Source organism: Alosa sapidissima, chromosome 3, assembly GCF_018492685.1.
Source record: "Alosa sapidissima isolate fAloSap1 chromosome 3, fAloSap1.pri, whole genome shotgun sequence".
NCBI classification, from domain to species: domain Eukaryota; kingdom Metazoa; phylum Chordata; class Actinopteri; order Clupeiformes; family Clupeidae; genus Alosa; species Alosa sapidissima.
The window spans coordinates 519,750-539,113 of record NC_055959.1 but is presented as its reverse complement, the minus strand read 5'-3'; the positions used below and the strand labels follow the sequence as shown (position 1 = coordinate 539,113).

The 19,364-nt window shown below is 40.2% G+C and overlaps 1 protein-coding gene across 1 annotated transcript in view; it reads right to left on the bottom strand.

Annotated features, from left to right (window-relative positions):
• The window catches only part of usp31 (ubiquitin specific peptidase 31), a 233,316-nt gene that overhangs the window by 196,246 nt on the left and 17,706 nt on the right, over window positions 1-19,364 (bottom strand). The window contains exon 2 of the mRNA XM_042086217.1: window positions 3,490-3,627. Within this exon, the coding sequence (XP_041942151.1) occupies window positions 3,490-3,627 (138 nt within the window). The remainder of the gene's footprint in view (window positions 1-3,489; window positions 3,628-19,364) is intronic.

The following is a 19,364-nucleotide window of genomic DNA, read 5'->3' as shown; positions in this document are numbered from 1 at the left end:
TTAAGTAACAGTAGCCTAGTCTGAAACGAAATGCTGTTTTACATCTAACCAGTGGTGCAAATAACTGACATGTCCAAATGGGCCTTGATGAAATGCGTCGCTAGACTGTTCATACACATTTTAACGGGCCAAAGTTGAAGAGCTTTTGTCCGTTATTGTTCGTGCAGTAGATGACGGGAAAAATTCTTGAATTATGTGCCTGTGTGCGTGTACAAATTTATGTTTATGTGTGTGGGTGTGTGTGTGTGTGTGTATGTGCGTGCTTGTGTGTTTGCCTGCGTATGTGTGTTTGTGCATGTGCATGCATGCGTACATATGTCTACTGTGTGAGTATGTGTCATACGTATGATTACTGTAAATGTATGTGTGTGCGTGTGTATCTGTTTATGCACATGTGTGCACATGGAATGGGTTAACATGACCCCTGGAGGCAAACATACGGAAAAAATTGGTCATCCTAGGCCCTACAGTTCTCAAGATATTCACAGAGAACTGTGTCTGCCCTACCCTCCTTTCGGGGGGTCCAGTCCAGCGGGGGGGCTACAGATCAAAACGAAGAATGACGGTTCCATGCTATCCATGTGGGGGTACATGCCCACCAAGTTTTGTGTACCCCGGTCTTTCAGTGTCCCGGGAATCCTTGTTGCTGTACGTCACTAAATGTACACATAAATTATTTTATTGTAAGGCCCCCCATGAACGAAAGTACACAAAACTTGGCATGCATTCGGAGGGTGTCATAATGATCCTACACTTTTAATTTCGTGCAGTTTTGACCTTGTCAGCCAGAGATATTGTGATGAAAACACCTAATTTTTTGCTTTTTAATTTTTAACTAGGTGGCGCTATACATGAAATAAATGGTAATGGGATGGGTTGACATAACCCCCTTAAGACCAACATACATAAAAAAGGTGGACCTCCTAGGCCCTACGGTTATCGAGATATTCACAGAAAACTGTCTCTGGCCACCTACAGGCCAGTTGGTGTATAGTAACATAAATTAATTTATTGTGTGGCCCCCCATGAACGGAATTCCACAAAACTTGGCATGCATACAGAGGGTGTCATAATGATCCTACAATTCCAATTTTGTGCAGTTTTGACTATGTTAGGTCACAGATACATTCAATTACAACACCTCATTTTTACTTTTTTGTGTTTAACTAGGTGGCGCTATACATGAAATGAGTGGTTATGGAATGGGTTGACATGGCCCCTTGAGATCAACATACAAAAAAAAAATGGTCCTCCTAAACCCTACAGTTTTCGAGATATTCACAGAAAACTGTGTCTGCCCTACCCTCCTTTCGGGGGGTCCAGTCCATGGTTCCATGCTATCCATGTGGGGTTACATGCCCACCAAGTTTCGTGTACCCCGGTCTTTCAGTGTCCCGGGAATCATTGACGGAAATTTGGGCATGCGAAAAAGAAAAGAAAAAAAAAAAAATCTGACTAAACCTATATGACCGCCGCTTCGCTGCGCGGCGGTCATAATAAATCTGACTTGACTTGACTTGACTTATAGATGTAGCTTCAAGTTGTTCAATATTCATAGTTCATATTGTTCAATTTTCACTTCTTCAAGTTCACGTTTTTCACAAGAGATCTTACCTTCACTGTTCATACATAACTGGAGCTAGTTCTTTTCAAGTAATGCATGCACAACACATATGGAACCCCCCCCCGCCGGTCCGTGAAAAAAAAAATAGGAATCAAACCGGTCCATGGTACATAAAAGGTTGGGGACCCCTGCCTTAGGTTATTATCTGTGGCCTGAAATGCCTTGTATGTGAAAAAAAAATTCTCGAAGCACTTTTGAATTTATTTCCTCAGCATATTAGGTCATATCATAAGATTATTATGGCCATCATTTGAACAGTGAAAATAATAATAAAAGAGTTTTTGAACTTTAATGTCACTAATGCTGATTATTCAATGATTCATTTGAATTTAAATATTTAAATACTTTCACAGCAAAAATATGTGATTAATTAATCACAGAGTATGTAATTAATTCGATTCATTTATTTAATCGATTGACAGCCCTAATTTCTATAGCTATTCTCCACATTATGGATGGACATACATTTGGACATCTTTCATTTCTATAGCTTTTCTTCACTGTGCGTATGGTGTTTTGGTGGTTGAAATTTTCACCCCATCCCAAAATGGACCACTTGGTCATCATGGATGCTGATTATGGATCACACTTCTCAAAACTCAGCTAAACCTTTATAAGGGCACACCTGGACAAAGAATTTAGCTTGTGCTGGATTTTGTTTGACCCAGGGACATGGGCCGAGTTTGGCATAAAAAAGACCCCAATGACACCATGTCTATTTCAAGTGTGGGGGTGAGAAAATTATTATTTTGGGATGTTTTTCAACCAGTGGGACCTTCTCAAAGTAAATGGTAACACTAAAACAAGGGACTACATTAAGATTCTGGAGGAACAGATCAGGCATTCTGCTGATGCTCCCGATGCTCTGGGGTAGGTCTAAATAAACTACACACACACTTACAGAATAATCTGTGTGTCAGATTCTGTAAGTGTGTGTGTATATCTGTGTGTGTGTGTGGTGTGTGTGTGTTCTAGTGTCAGGATACTAGTAAGTTGATATGCACCTAAACGCTCTGACATGCCATGAGAGTTTGACAGGGAGAGTTCGACAGAGAGATAATAGCCTAGCAGATCATGAAAAATGGTGAGCAATGTAATCCAAAGTTCACTGATTTCTACATTGTTAGTTAGCCTACCAATAGCTTGGATGAAATGATATTCAGCCTAACGTTGATGTTAGAACACACTTGTTTGGCTGTAGCCAATTTAACGTTACAAATGTCTGTAAGCATATCATGAGCCTAATGTTAATAATTTATTTCATATAATAAATGACATGCCTTCTCTTTTGGCAATGGCAAGTCAAGTAGGACAAAATAGGCTAGCCTACAATGCAAAATGTGACAGAGAACCCAGGGCGTTTTGTGTTCACAATGCACAGATAATGTGAACCGTGCAGCGGACTTCAAAGCGAACCGCACCAAGGCCACCACCTGAGGTGTTAGATGGGTCTAAGTTCGGTTGCCGTGATCACATATGCACAAAAAATGCTGAGCCATCGATCTGAGTTTGTTTAGAAGTCTGAAAGGGACCAAGTGTGAAAACATCCTAAGTCATCTTAAAAAGCAATTGAGGAAGTAAATTGGAATGAGCACCTTATAGAGCAATGTATAGAGGATAATTGTAAATCATTCATGGCTAAACTTCACAGCATCATACATGGTTTTATGAGAAAAGTAAAATCCAAACCTGGACAAAGAAACTATCTACCATGGTTAAATGATAAACCCAGAATATGAGCCGCGCCATAGGAAGCAGGGATGGTGGGTGTGTCGGAAAAAAATGTTATTAGCAGCCCTAATCTTGACTAATCGGTTTTTCATTTGAATGTTTTAAACTAGAATTCTTACTAGCACAAATTTTACCTTAATAGAGGGTCCACCACTGGACTGAACAATGTTGTTGAGGTCTTCATGTACTCGGTCAAGAAGCCACAAAAGGAACTCCTGGGCATCATGCTGAGCGTTGCCCCTGTATTGCATGGCATTCTTGGAGACAGCACTCTGACAGGAGGGAAAAAAATCATTATTTTTTTTTTCAAATGTACACAGGGGAAATGTTACATTCCTAGTGCTATAGCATGGCTCCAGACTGCCACCACATGCTTGCATTTTGCGACCATTTTTGTAAATGTTACCAAGAAATATCGGCTATAGGATCCTCCTGCAGAAGTTATCATGAACTTCACTGGCTAACCCACTTTACTTGAGCTGCAGGCTGTGAGCACAAGGCAAATGCAAGATTCAGTCCAAAAAGTAACAGCCTTTTTCAATGACCAACAAAGCATAAGTGTACTTTTACCTACTTTAGTCGCCGGCCTCCCTCTTTCAGTTTAGCTATCCATCTGCCTATTCTCTCGCCATAGTAGCCTACCACTAAAAGGAGCCACACCACTTTTTTAACAAAAATGTTTTGTTGACTTAGTTTTTTGCTGCTGTACATGCAATACAATGCAATACCAGTCCTTTATTAGGTGGTCTCCCTTATTTCCTGTTTATTTATCTGCTTTGTGTAGGCTAGACTCACAAATACATTACAACAGAACAAAGAAAGGGAAAATGTCTCCGAACCACTGTTTGTTGCAACTGCACTATTCTAGCTTAATTAAAATGTACGCACCCTTGTAATCAGGAGAACTTGCCCTTTGTATACATGATAGTTTGAGTGAAACAAGAAGTTGAGTTGAAACAAGTTTGAATGTAAACAATACTATCAAAATTAAACCTCAAAAACATCAAAAAAAAACATTTGTCAAGATAAATTATTAACCTAATTTCTATAGTATAGTGCATGAGAGAACATTTTGTATTCTCCTCAGTGGAAAAAAAACAGAATCTAATTATCATCTCTAATTAACCTGGTTAAGAAGTTATGAACAATTTACTCATAACTGCAAGTTGCAGGAACGAGTAAATTGACATTTGACATCTGACTCAAAAATGTAACAGAAAATATAGCTGCAAGCAGCAATGAGGGGGCCAAGCAGATAGGCCGGAGTAACCATGGCAACGAAATGCTGTTAGCTCAATGCTGCAATCAGACGTATGGCCATAAGCTGTCAAAGCAAGTTTCACGTCTAGCACGTCAAAAGTTACAAGGCAAAATGCATTTTTGCTAATTGCAGTGACCCTAGAGGTCAAAGGTCACAAAATTTCTTCGGCATTCACCTGATGGGGTCATGAGTCCATGTACCAAGTTTGGTTTTGATACATGCAATGATTGCTGAGATATGAGCTCACTTCCTGTTTGGCGGCTTCGCCACAAATTTCGATTGGATGTGACGGGCGAACGCTTCTATCAATTGTTACAGAAATAAATGAAGTGACAAGGCATGGTCTGAAAATGGTCTGTGCCAATTTTGGTGAAGATCAGATGAAATTTGTGACCTGTGCAAAATTGTTGGTGTTTTTGATCAAATCAAATATGGCGGCCGAATAAATTATATTGATGTGACAAGTTGCCCTCAGTTGACCTAAGGACCTTTCACAGTATTACCAGACACCACTAGTACAATTTAATTCTAAGCACAGCAGCAGCTACAGGCCAAAAGGCATGTTTGTGAATTACAGTGCCCACTAGAGGTCAAAGGTAACCAAATTTCTTGAGGGTCCTCCTGATGGAGTCATGAGTCAATGTACCAAGTTTGGTTTTGATACATGCAAGGGTTGCTGAGATATGAGCTCACTTCCTGTTTGGCGGCTTCGCGGCAAATTTTGATTGGCTTTTACGGGCGAACGGTAATACTTACGAAGACAAAAAGTTATAACTTTTGTGAGGCTTGGTCTGAAGATGATCTGTGTCAAATTTGGTGGGAATCAGAGAAAGTATGTGACCCCTGATACATTTTAAGTGTTTTTGATGAAATCCAAAATGGCGGAAAATCCATCATGGCGGAAAATGACGTCATAGGGTGCCTCGGCTTGGTCCAAGGATTCCAGCAATACCTGACTTTTGAAAATCGGACCAACAGATCAAAAGTTACGTGCATGAACGCACATCCAACTTTGCCCTGTGTGTGGCGCTAGAGGGTTCGAGTTGCCGACATGAAACTTGATGACATGAATCATGGGACCGTCCCCAATCAGTGTGCCAAATTTCCCAACTTTTTACCTTACGGTTCTATGGGCTGCCATAGACTCCCATTGCATATAATAATAATAATAGGAAAACGTAGAAACACAATGAGGTCCTCGCAGCTTCGCTGCTTGGCCCCCAAAAATGTCATTGCAATTACAATTACTGAAATTGAGTTTGTTACTTGTGTTACTCTGTTGATCTTGAATGAACGACTGCGATTGTGTTTCATGTTTCAATTGCAGATGCATTCTTTACAGCAGCCTCCTCACATTCCTCCTTATTTCGGATTTAAAACATGCATGAGTGCATTAGGCTACAACTTAAATGGACAAAACGCCATTTAAACGCATTTTCCCTTTCGTTTCCATCTCGTAAGCCCCACTACAGTAAAAGCGCATTGTTGTTTATCTATGTGCTCTTTTTCGCCTATTGCGTAAAAGCCTTGTTATAGGCAAGCACATGTTTAACTCGAGAGGAAAATGCGAATTTCACTTACCAAATAAAGAAACCGCCACAAATAGCTTACTGAGACTTGAGTTTTTTGCACTGGTATGTTTACACCAGAATTGATGTCCATGGTATTATGGATTCATTTGTCTGCAACGGAACATACAACTTCTCTCTGGAACACCTTATTTAGCTGAAGAGTAACAACAGGTTGAGCACCGAAACCTTTTGCATAGTGTGCGACAATATCTCCAAACCATCGGATGCGCATGAGCTTATTTCGGTAGCTCAGTCACTTGTGCAGCAAGGCTTTTCCCAAACTGATGTCCATCGTGATGGTTGACAGACATCACGATGGGAAGCAACCATCGTGATGCCACATCCCCACATGCCAGGCACTAATTCCTGCTGTAATTCCGTTTTTTTAACATAAAAAAACCTTTTCCTGGAAATTAAATTGAGCTGATGCCTATGTAGGGTACTTTAGAGGCTGTCAGCCAAACGGTGCAAAAACAAAAGACTTATTAGTCTACATTACATTACATTACATTTGGCTGACGCATTTTTAACCAAAGCGACTAACAACATGGTAACAGTTTAAGTTTTAAAGCAATTCTCTCAACAATTTTAGGACAATTTAAAAACGGTAGAGTACAGTAAGAATAAGTGCATCAGTGAGTGCTGTTTTTAAATAGTTGAGTGTCAGTTCAAGACAGGTGATAAGTGCTAGGATCAGCAAGACTTGTTGTAAGTAGTGCTATGAGAGGAGATGTTCTCTGAAGAGCTGGGTCTTCAGGAGCTTTTTTGAAAAAGGAGAGGGATGTCCCTGCCCTTGTAGGAACTGGCAGTGTGTTCCACTAACGAGGAACAACAGATGAGAAAAGTTTGGATTGGCCTGAGCGTACCGGTGGTAGAGCTTTTGATTTCTATGGTCGCTATATGTATCAGGCCAATTATGTGTTGACAAAACTAGCGAACTAGTTGTATTCAGAATCATAGTCATTGGGGTATGTTTAGCCCCGTTATCTAGCAGTCAAGTAGTTTAGTGTTTTGCCACCATTGTCGGGATCGCTTATTTTCTTTGTCACGCACCAATGTCACACTATTTTGCTTTCTTTTAAAAAAACGAAATTGCTCCTTTCGTTTCATAAACGGACTAGCCTAACAATAAGTCACATGACTTCTGACTACCGTTCGCATGGTTTGTTTATTAGCCTGGTTAGCGTTGACACTTGGCACTTACTGCCAGCTCTTCATGTGAGAGCACAACACAAGTTACCCTAACATAAAAGGTAATCACCACATGGTTAACACCGCTTTCCGTTGTTACAAAATCATTTTAAGCCATAGGTTTTGGCCCTATCTGTATCTAAAGGCTGGTAAGAAATGCAGGGAGATGTTTTTTGTCTCGTTCCAGTGATTGGTAGACCTACATCTGGGTGAATGAGTCGTATGTGTATTAGCATGTTCAATGTATTTCCATTCACATACCCAACAACTGATGAAACATTGCCGACAGTCTTATCCACCACTCTCTCGCCTGTAACTGACTGGGAAACCGAAGTTTTCCCAAACTTGCGATCTTAAAGAGATCTCTCTTGTGGGTCACCACCACTCGCCATACCCATCCTTAGTGCTGCTGCTATCTCTCTGACTGACTCACTTGACTGCCGACCTGACAAAAAACTGTAGCCTACGTAGGCGGCATTTGCGCCAATGAGAGCTTCACAGGGCTAAAGCGGAACTACAGATTAGGTGTCCCTAATGAACTCACGTATCGAACAGTAGTTCCGCATTGCATTAATTCATTTGCACGCAAGTTTTATTTATTTTTATAGCGTGTGTTCTCCGTGTAAATTCATGCACCGAACCGTGACGCCCGTACCATTTCGGTTCAATACGAATACATACCGTTACACCCCTAGTAGTAGCCTATATGAGGTACAGACTGGGCTACTAGATTTTAAATGAGCGACCACGGTATAGGCCTAGGCAAGTAGCTTTTTTGCTAGGCCCGCTTTGCTAGACCCGCATATTCCGCTGGTTGGTGCACAAGCAAGTGTTCAGATTGGCTGTCTATCCGTCTTTTACGAGGATTTTCTTGGAGCAGGTCTTCCACACAACCCCCCCCCCCCCCCCCCCCCCCCCGACGATATCATCTTCCATCACAATGTTTTACTGTACTCTTTGTCAAATGCCAATTAAGGGGACATTGCCCAACCCTAGTGGTTGCTATGCTGGTTGCTAGGTTAGTCATGTTGGTTGCTATGTTGGTTGCTAGGTTTTATCTGTGAAAGTGGTTGCTAGGCTGTTTCTAGGGTACATGAGGTCATTGCTAGGTTTTTGCTAGGGTATCCATGGAGGCTACTATCAGAAATAAAAGTTACTATAGTGGTTTGCTAGTATAATCATGTCGGTTGCTATGGAAAGTGACATAGATGCTTTATTTCAATGGTTGCTATGTTGGTTGCTAGGTAGGTGGTGGTTTTTTATAGTCGGCTGGAGGCATAGTTGATGATAACTGACAGTTGAAATGGCTATACAGTTAAATAGTTGAGTAGTTCAAATTGTTAAATTGTTTAACAGGGAATTACTGTAGTGAAGACTTCTATTTTTCTTAAGGCGAGACACGGCAGGTGAAAACATCGTTTTTTCATGCACTGGTCAATTTCGAGATTTTGGGCTAATTTGCTACCTTAGCATGTATTCTTTCACACTACTACAACAACAAAGCCCGATTTACACATTTAGGTGTTTATTTCATTACATTTTGTCTACTCGCGCCTGTATATTTCTCCTAAATTCACCAAAAGTTAGTCTTCTAACGTTTCATGCTCTACCGCGACCGTGATACAAAACATAACATGTGTAGTACCGTTGGAAAGCTCTGTTTTTCCTGCATGACGTTGTGCTATCCAAATATGGACACTTCCTTTGTAACCGCAACTAATCGCGAAAGTTCAAAGGCGAGTCTAGGCTGAGAACGGAATCTCTTGGCTGTGTTCCAAGGCTGTTTTCTCAAATTGAGTTTTTATCATTTTCCAGTAGAAACATCTCAGCCTATGTAGCACCTATGTACACCAAACTTTCCAGATATACACTTAGCAGTATTCTGAAGATATTTACAGAGGGATTTGTTAATAAATCATTCCTGGCCTGATTTATGTGACATTTTAATAAAAAATATAAGGCAAAAATCGATTTTTTAAGGCTATGGACAGTATATTCTGATTTCCTAGGTAATGAAAGCAGATATCCTGAAATCCCTCTGTAATTTTATTTTTATCTTGTATGCAAACAAAATGAAAGAATAATTTTGTACCAGGCTTTATCATATGTTCAGATCTATCTACCGAAAATATATGCAAATTTGCGCATATTTAATGAGATAATGCCTAATTTGCATAATTAAACATTCGAATTTCAAAAACTTGTAATACATGTTTTGTTCATACTTGTGTAAGTAATCAACTGAGAAAGTTTCATGGTGATGTCTATTATTTAAAAATTTTACCCTATTCACCTGTAGTGTCTCGCCTTAAAGCCCGAGACTGGCAGTTGCTGCAGGTGGCCTGGCCACCTGGCACAGGATTCTAATTGCTTAATGACTGTATTGTGATGTCATAATCACCAATGTTAAGTCAATGGGGAAATTTTGAGTATAATGCGAAATATTAAAATAATCACATTGGACTCGGTGTGTACACTTTGAGTGAGTCAGGGCTCTACACAATGTAGGAGCACAGACAAAAATATGGGGACACAGTAACTTACACATAATGTAACTTTACACTGTAGCCAACAGTTAAACATGCAAGTGCACCAATTGACCGATCCCAAGCCCTACCTCCCATTGTCAGTCCCATAGTTACTGGTCAAGTTTGCAGTTAAGTGTGAGGGAACGCGTGTTCAACATGGGGATGCAGCACATTTAGCCGAGTGTAACAGTATGTGCTGGATAATTTTTGGTCGTGTAATATTGCTTCAAAAAGCAGAGGCCAGAATGGCCTTCAGTATGCAATGGAAGACACATTCACAATGTCCGCTTTTATCAACGACGTGGAACAGCACAAATCGAGGGCAAATCAATCTGGTGTTATTAACGGGATGCATGTTAACTGGGGATAAACAATTAGCACGTTATCACGAGTGGGTAGTTTACCTTATTTGCTTCAGATGTGACTCTGATTCAATAAAGAGGTCTGCACAAACATATTGTGTTGACGTGTCCATAATAAAATAACAAAATCTAACCATATTTTGAGGATTAATTGAAGAAGGAGCTGATCCAAGTTCGTAACTTGAGTGGCTAGCCTGTTACGCAGCTCATGTTGGGGGGTAGAGAGATAGCCTCGCTTCGGTAGGCCTATACTTATTATTTTGAATGGCTGCTTTAGAGTGTGTTATTAGGAAGATTAGGAAATAAATTAATAAATAAAATATACAAGTGTATTGAAAAGAAACCACTAGATCTATCCCGAGATTAAACCATACCACGCACAACATATCTGCATGGCAGGCAGACACCATCAAGTGCACCACTGCTGCTACGTGATTTGTCTTGCACTAAACTTCATCAGTGCCCACTGGTTACTGTTATACTTAATTTAAATGTGGGCAATGTAGTAGGCCTAATATTGGTGATTTCGAGACTGCATAGCCTATACAGCAAGGCATAGTTTTTTCGGCACATGATTTGATCTTTAGAAGGCATTAGGCTATCGTCCAGCCATCAAGATAATGCATCGCAGTAGGCTATTGTTGCGTTTTTGGAAAAATGTATCGTTAGCTTATTTCTGTGAACAGTCTTCTATCCTAAGTTAAACATGGCAAGGTAGCCTGTGCCTAAAAGCTGAAAGCATGCTGGTTGTGTGTAAGGCGGTATGTGATTGAAGGTGTAGCCTTTGTTAGCACGTCTTCCAATTGTATGAGTGTGCGAGTTAGTTACTGCAAGGTAGGTAAAAGTGTATTCATTTTTGCGTAGGCTTAATGTTGTCCATTGTCGTTTCAACAGTGGAAACCAGGTTTAGTTATGTTTTTGTGTGTAATTATGAACACAAATAAAGGGAACATTTTCGTACAAACTCAGATTTATTTACTGAAAAGTAGCAGCCTATCCAAAGTTATGCAAAGTTTGTGTTAACGTTTCACACGGTCAGGATATCGGATGTCACTTCTACAAGTACCTCAGGCATATATTTGAACCTTTTTGAGCTCTTTTTGAGCTACTCGCAAAAGAAGCATTATAGCATTATTGTCATACAGAATCGACACTAGAAATGTCAAAATTGACCGAGGTCCTCCGAAGTCCTCATTGTGAAATAGTAAAAGGGGGCGGGGCTTGGGATCGGTCATTGCGAAGATAAGAATGACTGACAACATTTACAGGAAACAAGATTTTAAAGAATCACTATGCAACAATTTTAGCAAAAATGACCTTAATTATGCAGATTCAGAGTCGTTCTGATGGTTCTACAACACTTTCTGGGTCGTTTGGTGGGTGCTTTGTCTCCCCCTATCGCTTCTCCGCAGAAAAACCAAATATGCAACTTTCTGTTCCCGGTCCGAAGAAAACCGGATGTGACTTAGCGGAAGTATCCAATCGCGCCTCGAAAATGTAGTCAGATTGTAGTTTCGAAGACTGCAAAACGGACGCCGACTTGGCTTTGTTGCTGTTGAAATTGTAAGTAGCCTACCCTTGGGTGAACTTCGTTTTTGTAATGTGGTTTGATAGTCTCTCGAACAATGTGTTTGCTCGACCGTTTTATAGTGAGCCCTGTATGTGTTTAGCTTGGTTTCTTGATGGCTAGCTCGCTAGCTAGTGGGGGGTTAGCATAGCAGTCACTTGCTACCGAAGCTGCAGGGGGAGCTGTGTCGTGAAAAATGCGAGCCCAAATCCAGCGAAAACCCAGAAACAGCGAAGGAATAACCAGACCTACATAGTTCTTCTTTAAAGAACATCAGTGCCTACTTTATTTTCAGTCCGTTCTATAAACATTTTGTTAATGTAAAATAATATAATGCATTGCCATATTTATAAGTAGGCTATCCTGCCAAATGTAGGTCCCTAGGCCAATCTATTTATTTGTGAATCCACCTGTAGCTAATCCAAATATGCCCATGGTGACTGATGATCTGATCGCATACTGCCCAATACTACTACTAAAACTGTGAATTTTCAAAACCCAACATAGTGTAATCAATGATATTTATATTTATTTGAAATATCTGCACCAAGTTTGGACTTCATACATCAATGCCTTGCTGAGAGCTCACTTCCTGTTTGGCGGTTGACGCGTTAACGCTTTTGAATATCGAAAACGCCTATAACTACCTTTGTCAGGCATGGTCTGAAAATCATCTGTGCCAAGTTTCGTAAAAAAATCTAAGAAAATGTGCGACCTCTGAAAATTTAGTTTCACATTCGATATAATCCAATATGGCGGATGGTTCAATATGGCGGAAATTGACGTCATGGGGTGCGTTGAACTCAGCATCATTCAAGGATTCGAAATATACCTCAATTTTCAACTTATGGTATACGGTTCAAACGGTAAAGGTGCCCTGCCACAGTTTGACAGTTTTCGTAGGCCTATGCAAGGATGGCTGAATGTCAGGCCATCCATAAAAATATTTTCGTTTGCCGTAACCCGACCGACCCTGTCAATTTAGAACTGACCCAAATATTTATTTTTTCCCCCTTTTAGTCCGACCGACTTGCCGGTTGTAAACTTGCGTTAAGACCGACCGTTTTTTTTTTTACTCTAAACAACCAATACAAATGCAATAAAAGTAAGTAGTATGTGAAAAGAAAAGTATTGTGAAAATAAATTGCCTAAATGCAAACGTAGGCTCTCTTAGCCTAAATAAAACCCTGCGGCGTCATCTCTACACCATTGGTTTACGCATGTCACACTATGGCCTAGGCCAGGGGTGGGCAAACTGCGGCCTGCGGGCCGGATCCGGCCCGCCAAGCACTTTCATCCGGCCCGCCGAGCATTTCATTTGGTTATCAGGCGGCTCGCAATTTTTTTCCTGCGATAGAGGCGACGTTGGTTAGCTTTACTGCAAACTGTTTTTCACCCCCTTAGAGAACGTTTACAATGTCAATGTCAAAACATCATGTTAAACGAAGTTAACTCTTAGTTATCTCCTCTGCAGCAGATCTAACGTGAACATTATGCGATCCATTTAATTGGGAACGCGTCTGCACTCACGAGAGGGAGAGAGAGCCACAGGTTCCAGCTGGCTTGTCATTGTTGATAATTGATATCTCCTTCTTATAAGAAACTATTAAAGGGAAATCATGAAGGCAACAGTAGTTCCCACTACTGACCATTTAAAAACTGTGAGAGGGCCCAGCCGTAGATACAGCACTAGCCATAGCGGAGCAGGCAGAAGATCATTGAGAAATAAACGTGAATTAAAGCGACTGTCTTAAAGCGACAGTGGACAATTTATACATTTGTTAAACAACATAAAATTAGCAGTATTTTTAAGCAATTCATATTTTAAAAGAAATACTTTTCATACTAAATTATAAGCTATAATTATTTTTTTTTATGTGTGTGTAGTGGGGGGGGGGGAGGCTGTTGTGCGGCCCGCCGGCCAATTTTCAAAACCCAATGTGGCCCTTGAGCCAAAAGTTTGCCCACCCCTGGCCTAGGCTATACGCTTCGTTTCTTTCACACAAACATCTCGACAACGCTTTTACTTGGCACGAAGTTCTGGAAGAACTGTGCCCAGATCTTTTCCCATCCCTTCTCCCCTCTAGTCTAACGGTGACCGTGTCGAAGAATTGAAATTGGTTGTGGTCTATTCATTTCTCAAAATATGGGTCCGCAACGTGGAGACTGCTGGTCCACGGAGTCGTGCAGTGAAATTAGGCCTGGTGCTTCGTCTGATAATTTGCTGCGCATTTGATCAAAAAAGAAAACAAAAGTTTCTGCTATTGATGTCATTAAACATGGAGCCATACAATAAAGTGGTGGTATGAGCGTTCATTCAATGCAGGCGAGAGAAACTGAAACTAATCGATAACGTTGGTATCAAAACTCTGCTTCAACCTGTTGGAAGGCTATATTATTCAGTCCCTCCAGGAATTCGCGATCGCAACAATTAACGCAAATTCAGCAAATCCTCGTGAATTCTGGGCGACCTCGCAATTTTGTCCAAACAACTTTTTCGCAAATTTGACCAATCATCATGGTTTCCCCGTGAAATTTCAACTACCACAACAGTCCCTCATGTAGAATATTAAGTCAGATGCCACACTCACTTCTGCAGACACCAGAGACTGCCCTAGAACTTGTTTGTTCACTACTCTGCCATTTTGATTACAATAAATAGAAGGCTAACGTTAATGATATGCTTTACTTGCATCTCTCAACCTGGTGTTACTAACCTACCTAGACTATGAAAGTAAGTTTCATAGTCTAGGTAGGTTAAAGCTAACGAACCGAACCGAAGCTCATGGCAGGCTAACAAGACAAAGTATATGGTAGGAGCAGGCTTCACTCAGTTTGAGAGTGCTTGGCCAAACTTAAATGTTAACTCAGAAAAAAAGGGACCGCACTTTGCATATATGTGTTTTATTGCACAGACGCGTTTCGGCTTAGCGCCTTCCTCAGTGTGCTCAAGTGGATACATATACAACCTCACTTATTTATACCCACACCCACATACACTCCCACGTAATCAACCAATGGTGATGCAGTGTCATCCCATACAATAATTCAATTAAAATGGTCCATTGCTTCTTCTGTTAATAGAATCACATCATGCACAGGCCATTTACACCAATAGCACTTTTACAAAAAACATTTTTACAAAAGACATTTTTTACAAGAAACAAGTCAAAGATAAGTCTTCATTCATTCCATTAGGTGTGCATGTATTCAAGTTAAATATATACCACGCCTCCCTCTGTAGAAGGCGGTTCTCACGGTCCCCTCCTCTATTAGGCTGATCCAAGCCCATAAACCTGAGTGAGTTAACATCCTGACCTGCAGAATTAAAATGTTTTGCAACCGACGATTTTTCGTCATTCTTTCTGATGTTCGACTTATGCTCACAGATTCTGGTTTTTAATTGACGTTTTGTTTTACCCACATACAATAGCCCACAAGGGCACGTCAACAGGTACACAACAAAAGAGGTTAAGCAGGTAATTCTGCCTTTTACTTTGAACGTCCTGTGGGTGCTTGGATGTGTAAATGATTTTTCAGTCAGCATAAAGTTGCACGTTACACAATTAAAACACTTGAAGTTGCCGTCTGGGATTTTAAACGAAAGACGTAGCGGGCTTGGAGCAGGGAGATATGACTGTACGAGGCGGTCTCTTAGATTGGATGCTCTTTTGTAGCAGAATCGCGGGGGATCTTGAAAAACATGACCAATTGTTGGATCACTACTTAACATATGCCAATGACGTTGTACAATGTGTTTCAATGTATTAGATATGTTTCCATAGGTCGACACAAAAGTGATTGGAGTGTTTGTGCTTGTGGTCGGTCTATGTGCTCTAGAAGTTATTACGTTAGTGCGTTGGGTGTTGCGCACACGCTCAAGACAACCCTGTAGTAATGTACGGTTATATCCCCTGTGTGAAAATCTTTGGCATATCTCTCCTGCTTGTCGTTCAAAAGCCTCATCGCTGTCACAAATGCGGCGTACTCTTAGTAATTGACTATAAGGTAGACTGCGTTTCAGTGCTGGCGGGTGGAAACTCCGGTAATCCAGTAACGCATTGCGATCTGTGTCTTTTCGGTAGATCTCAGTGTGTAATGAGGTGTCCTCCTTCCTGACCAGTACATCCAGAAAGGCTATGGCTTTGTGGTCAGAGTTTGAGGTAAACTGTATGGACGGCAGTCTAGTGTTGGCATAAATGTTAAAAGCTTCCAACTCCTCTTGTGTCCCTTTCCATATAAAAAATACGTCATCAATATACCTGTACCAGACTTTCAAATGTTGCTTGAATGGATTATCTGAGTAAATAAAATCCTGCTCAAATTTTCCCATAAACAGGTTTGCGTAATTGGGTGCCATTGGCGAACCCGTTGCTGTGCCCTGTGTCTGCAAATAGAATTTATTCTGAAACATAAAATAATTTTTGGTCAGGACATCAGTGGCCAATGAGATTAAAAAGTCAGTATGTGGCACTTGGTGAGTCTCTAGATAGTATCTTAAGGATGCTAAACCATCTGTGTGTGGAATGTTCGTATACAGACTAGTCACATCCATGGTACATAACATATCCGATGCATTTACCTCTCCTATGCTAGCCAATTTGTTTAAGAAGTCAGTCGTATCCTTCAGAAAGGAGGGCAGGTTGTAGACTAAGAAGTCAGTCGTATCCTTCAGAAAGGAGGGCAGGTTGTAGACTATTTCCTTAATGTGATAATCAATGTACTGTGAGAGAGGTTCTGTTACAGATTGATTGCCCGACACAATCGGGCGGCCAGGTGGATTGTCCAGCCTCTTGTGGATTTTTGGAAGAGTGTAAATGACTGGTCTTACCGGGTTAATCTCTAACAAATATTTATACTCCTTATCATCAATAAATGACTCACAAAGTGCTTTTTTCAATTTAGACTTTATCTCGTTGTTAAATTTCATGGTTGGATCAGCAGATAGACGCATGTATGCATTTCCATCAAGGAGTTGTCTCTCAATCTCTGCAACATAAGACGACTTGTCCTGGATCACAATAGAGCCACCGTTGTCTGCAGGTTTAATAACGATATCATTGTCCGACATTAGTTGCTTTAATGCTTCTTTTTCAGAAATTAAGAGGTTGGGCCTAATTGTATAGTCCTCCCTCTCCAAGCAGGTGAAGGTGTCCTGTTCTACCAGTCGGCAGAAAGTCTCTAGCGAGGAGTTATTGACTGGAGGAAGAAAAGTGCTTTTTGGTTTAAATACAGTCTTTCTGGAGACAGGGGTGCACTCCTGGGTTTCAGTCACTTGTTGAGTACTATATAGTCTATCAGTCCCTTTTGAGAAAAACGACTTCAGGCGAATGGATCGGAAAAACTTAAACAAGACATCCACATCTACATGAAGTTAAACGTTAGCCTACCACTAACGTCATGCAAACCACACAATAACAATAAGGCATGTTTGTGATAGGCCTATTTGTCAGAGTAAGCATATTAGCAGAGAGGTTTTATTTTAAATTGTATAATTTTCAAAAAAGTATAATTATTGCAAGTTGCACTACTTTTTGTATTGGTTTCATACAAAATCTTTGTGAAATTTGCACAGTAAAAGTTATGTATTTTGACTGCAATTGTCTTTGCATTCTGATGCATTAGAATCATGAGTGGCTCTTTGTAAACAGCATCATTTTCTGGGGCTATGCAAAACTGCATTACCACTAGTGTGGAGTTATTCTACATCATGACAGTAAAATAGACCATCCTTAGTCAATGTACTGCAGCAATTCCTCTCTCAACCTGTAGAAAATGCTGTGAACATCTGATTATGCATGGAAAAAAATACCGTCATATACCGTGAAACCGTAAGAATTTTGAAAAATATTGTGATATACATTTTTGGTCATACCGCCCAGCACTACACAGTTATTTTTTTAACATTTATTTAAACTAATGACATAGACAACATCCCGAATTCCATCCACATATCGTAATGCACTATGCAAAAAGTTCCACTCGTAGCTGAACACAGTGAGATGCAAGCCTTCCAATCCACTTAGAAATGTAATTACGCTACTCTCACGTCCTTAAAGTGGCAGGCAGTCAATTAGACTTACACACCACCAATGTAGCCTAATAACATTAAAGAAAAGTGTAGTCTAATAGTTTAATTCAATATGAAATTACTAGATACTTAGTTGGCTATTAGTAATTATGCAAGTCACAGAATATGAATTATTAAAAATATATTTTTTTTTTGTGATTAACATTTTTTATTAGAAAAGAATGAGATGTTACATTTACAGTCACATTTAACTTGAACATATACACCACAAACAGTACATACAGTACGACACTCAATACATAGTTCTGATAGACAAAAATTATATAGTGAAGGATATTAAAGATAGCAGTCACATTGTCAACATTAGTTAAGAAGTATAAAGCATTCCCCATAAAAAATAAATCAATTAAAAAGTCAATAAATAAATAATAATAATAATAATAACAATAGTAATAATAGTAATGATAATAAATCCTACATTCAGGTCAGAATATTCTGTTTCACAAGGAGATCTTGTATGGACCGTGTAATCCACGACCATGCCTGGATAGTTGTTAGTTTGGCCTTGTTGAGGCGCGCAGTAGTACACTCAAGAGAGGTAATATACTGGTAGGCAGTTAGCCAATATTGTGTTAAGGGTAGATTAGAGTGGAACCAAAGCCTTAAGATGGTCTTTTTTGCCGCCGTAAGCCCTGCCAAGAGTAGTCTACGTTGGTTGAAAGTGATGGATAGCTGGGAATCATCATTAAGAAGGCAGAGGGAGGGGGTAGGTTGTATATCAACATTCAGTAACAATGACATTATAGAAAATACATCAGTCCAGAAGCGTCTGATTGGGGTGCACTCCCAAAACATGTGCATTGTTGTGCCAAGTGCCTGATCTGGGCAGTGAGTGCAAATAGGGTTTGGGACTAATTTCATTTGGAAGCATTTCAATGGAGTAGCATATGCCCGATGTATTAGCTTGAAGTGTATGAGTTGATGCGCAAGATTTTTTGAGGCGTTACTCAAGTTTTCCCATATATTTTCCCATAAAGGAGGTGGGCCAAGTGTTTTCAATTCCATTTCCCATACCCTTTCTACAGCTAGGTGTCCTGATTGGTGAAGGATTATAGCATTGTAAATGACTGTTACAGTCCCTCTGGAGTTTTGCATGGGTCTGACCCACTTTTCCATTGGGTGCTCTGGAATCTGCTGATCCCAGGGCACTCCGTAAGCCTTCATAGCAGATCTTAGCCTAAGGTAAAGGAAGTATGACGTACCTGGCAGATCAAAGTCGTTTTTTATGTCTAAAAATTGGCGCAGTGCAGTATTGTCAAATAAATCACTGAAAACAGTGACTCCTTTACGAGCCCAACATGGAAATGCAAATGGCTTCCCACCTGACTGAAAATTATAATTGTTCCATAATGGAGAAGTTTTGTAAAATTTACTTGTTACGCCCAGCATTTTTTCGGTTTTCCTCCAGACATTAAGGGAGTTAACTATGATAGTCCCA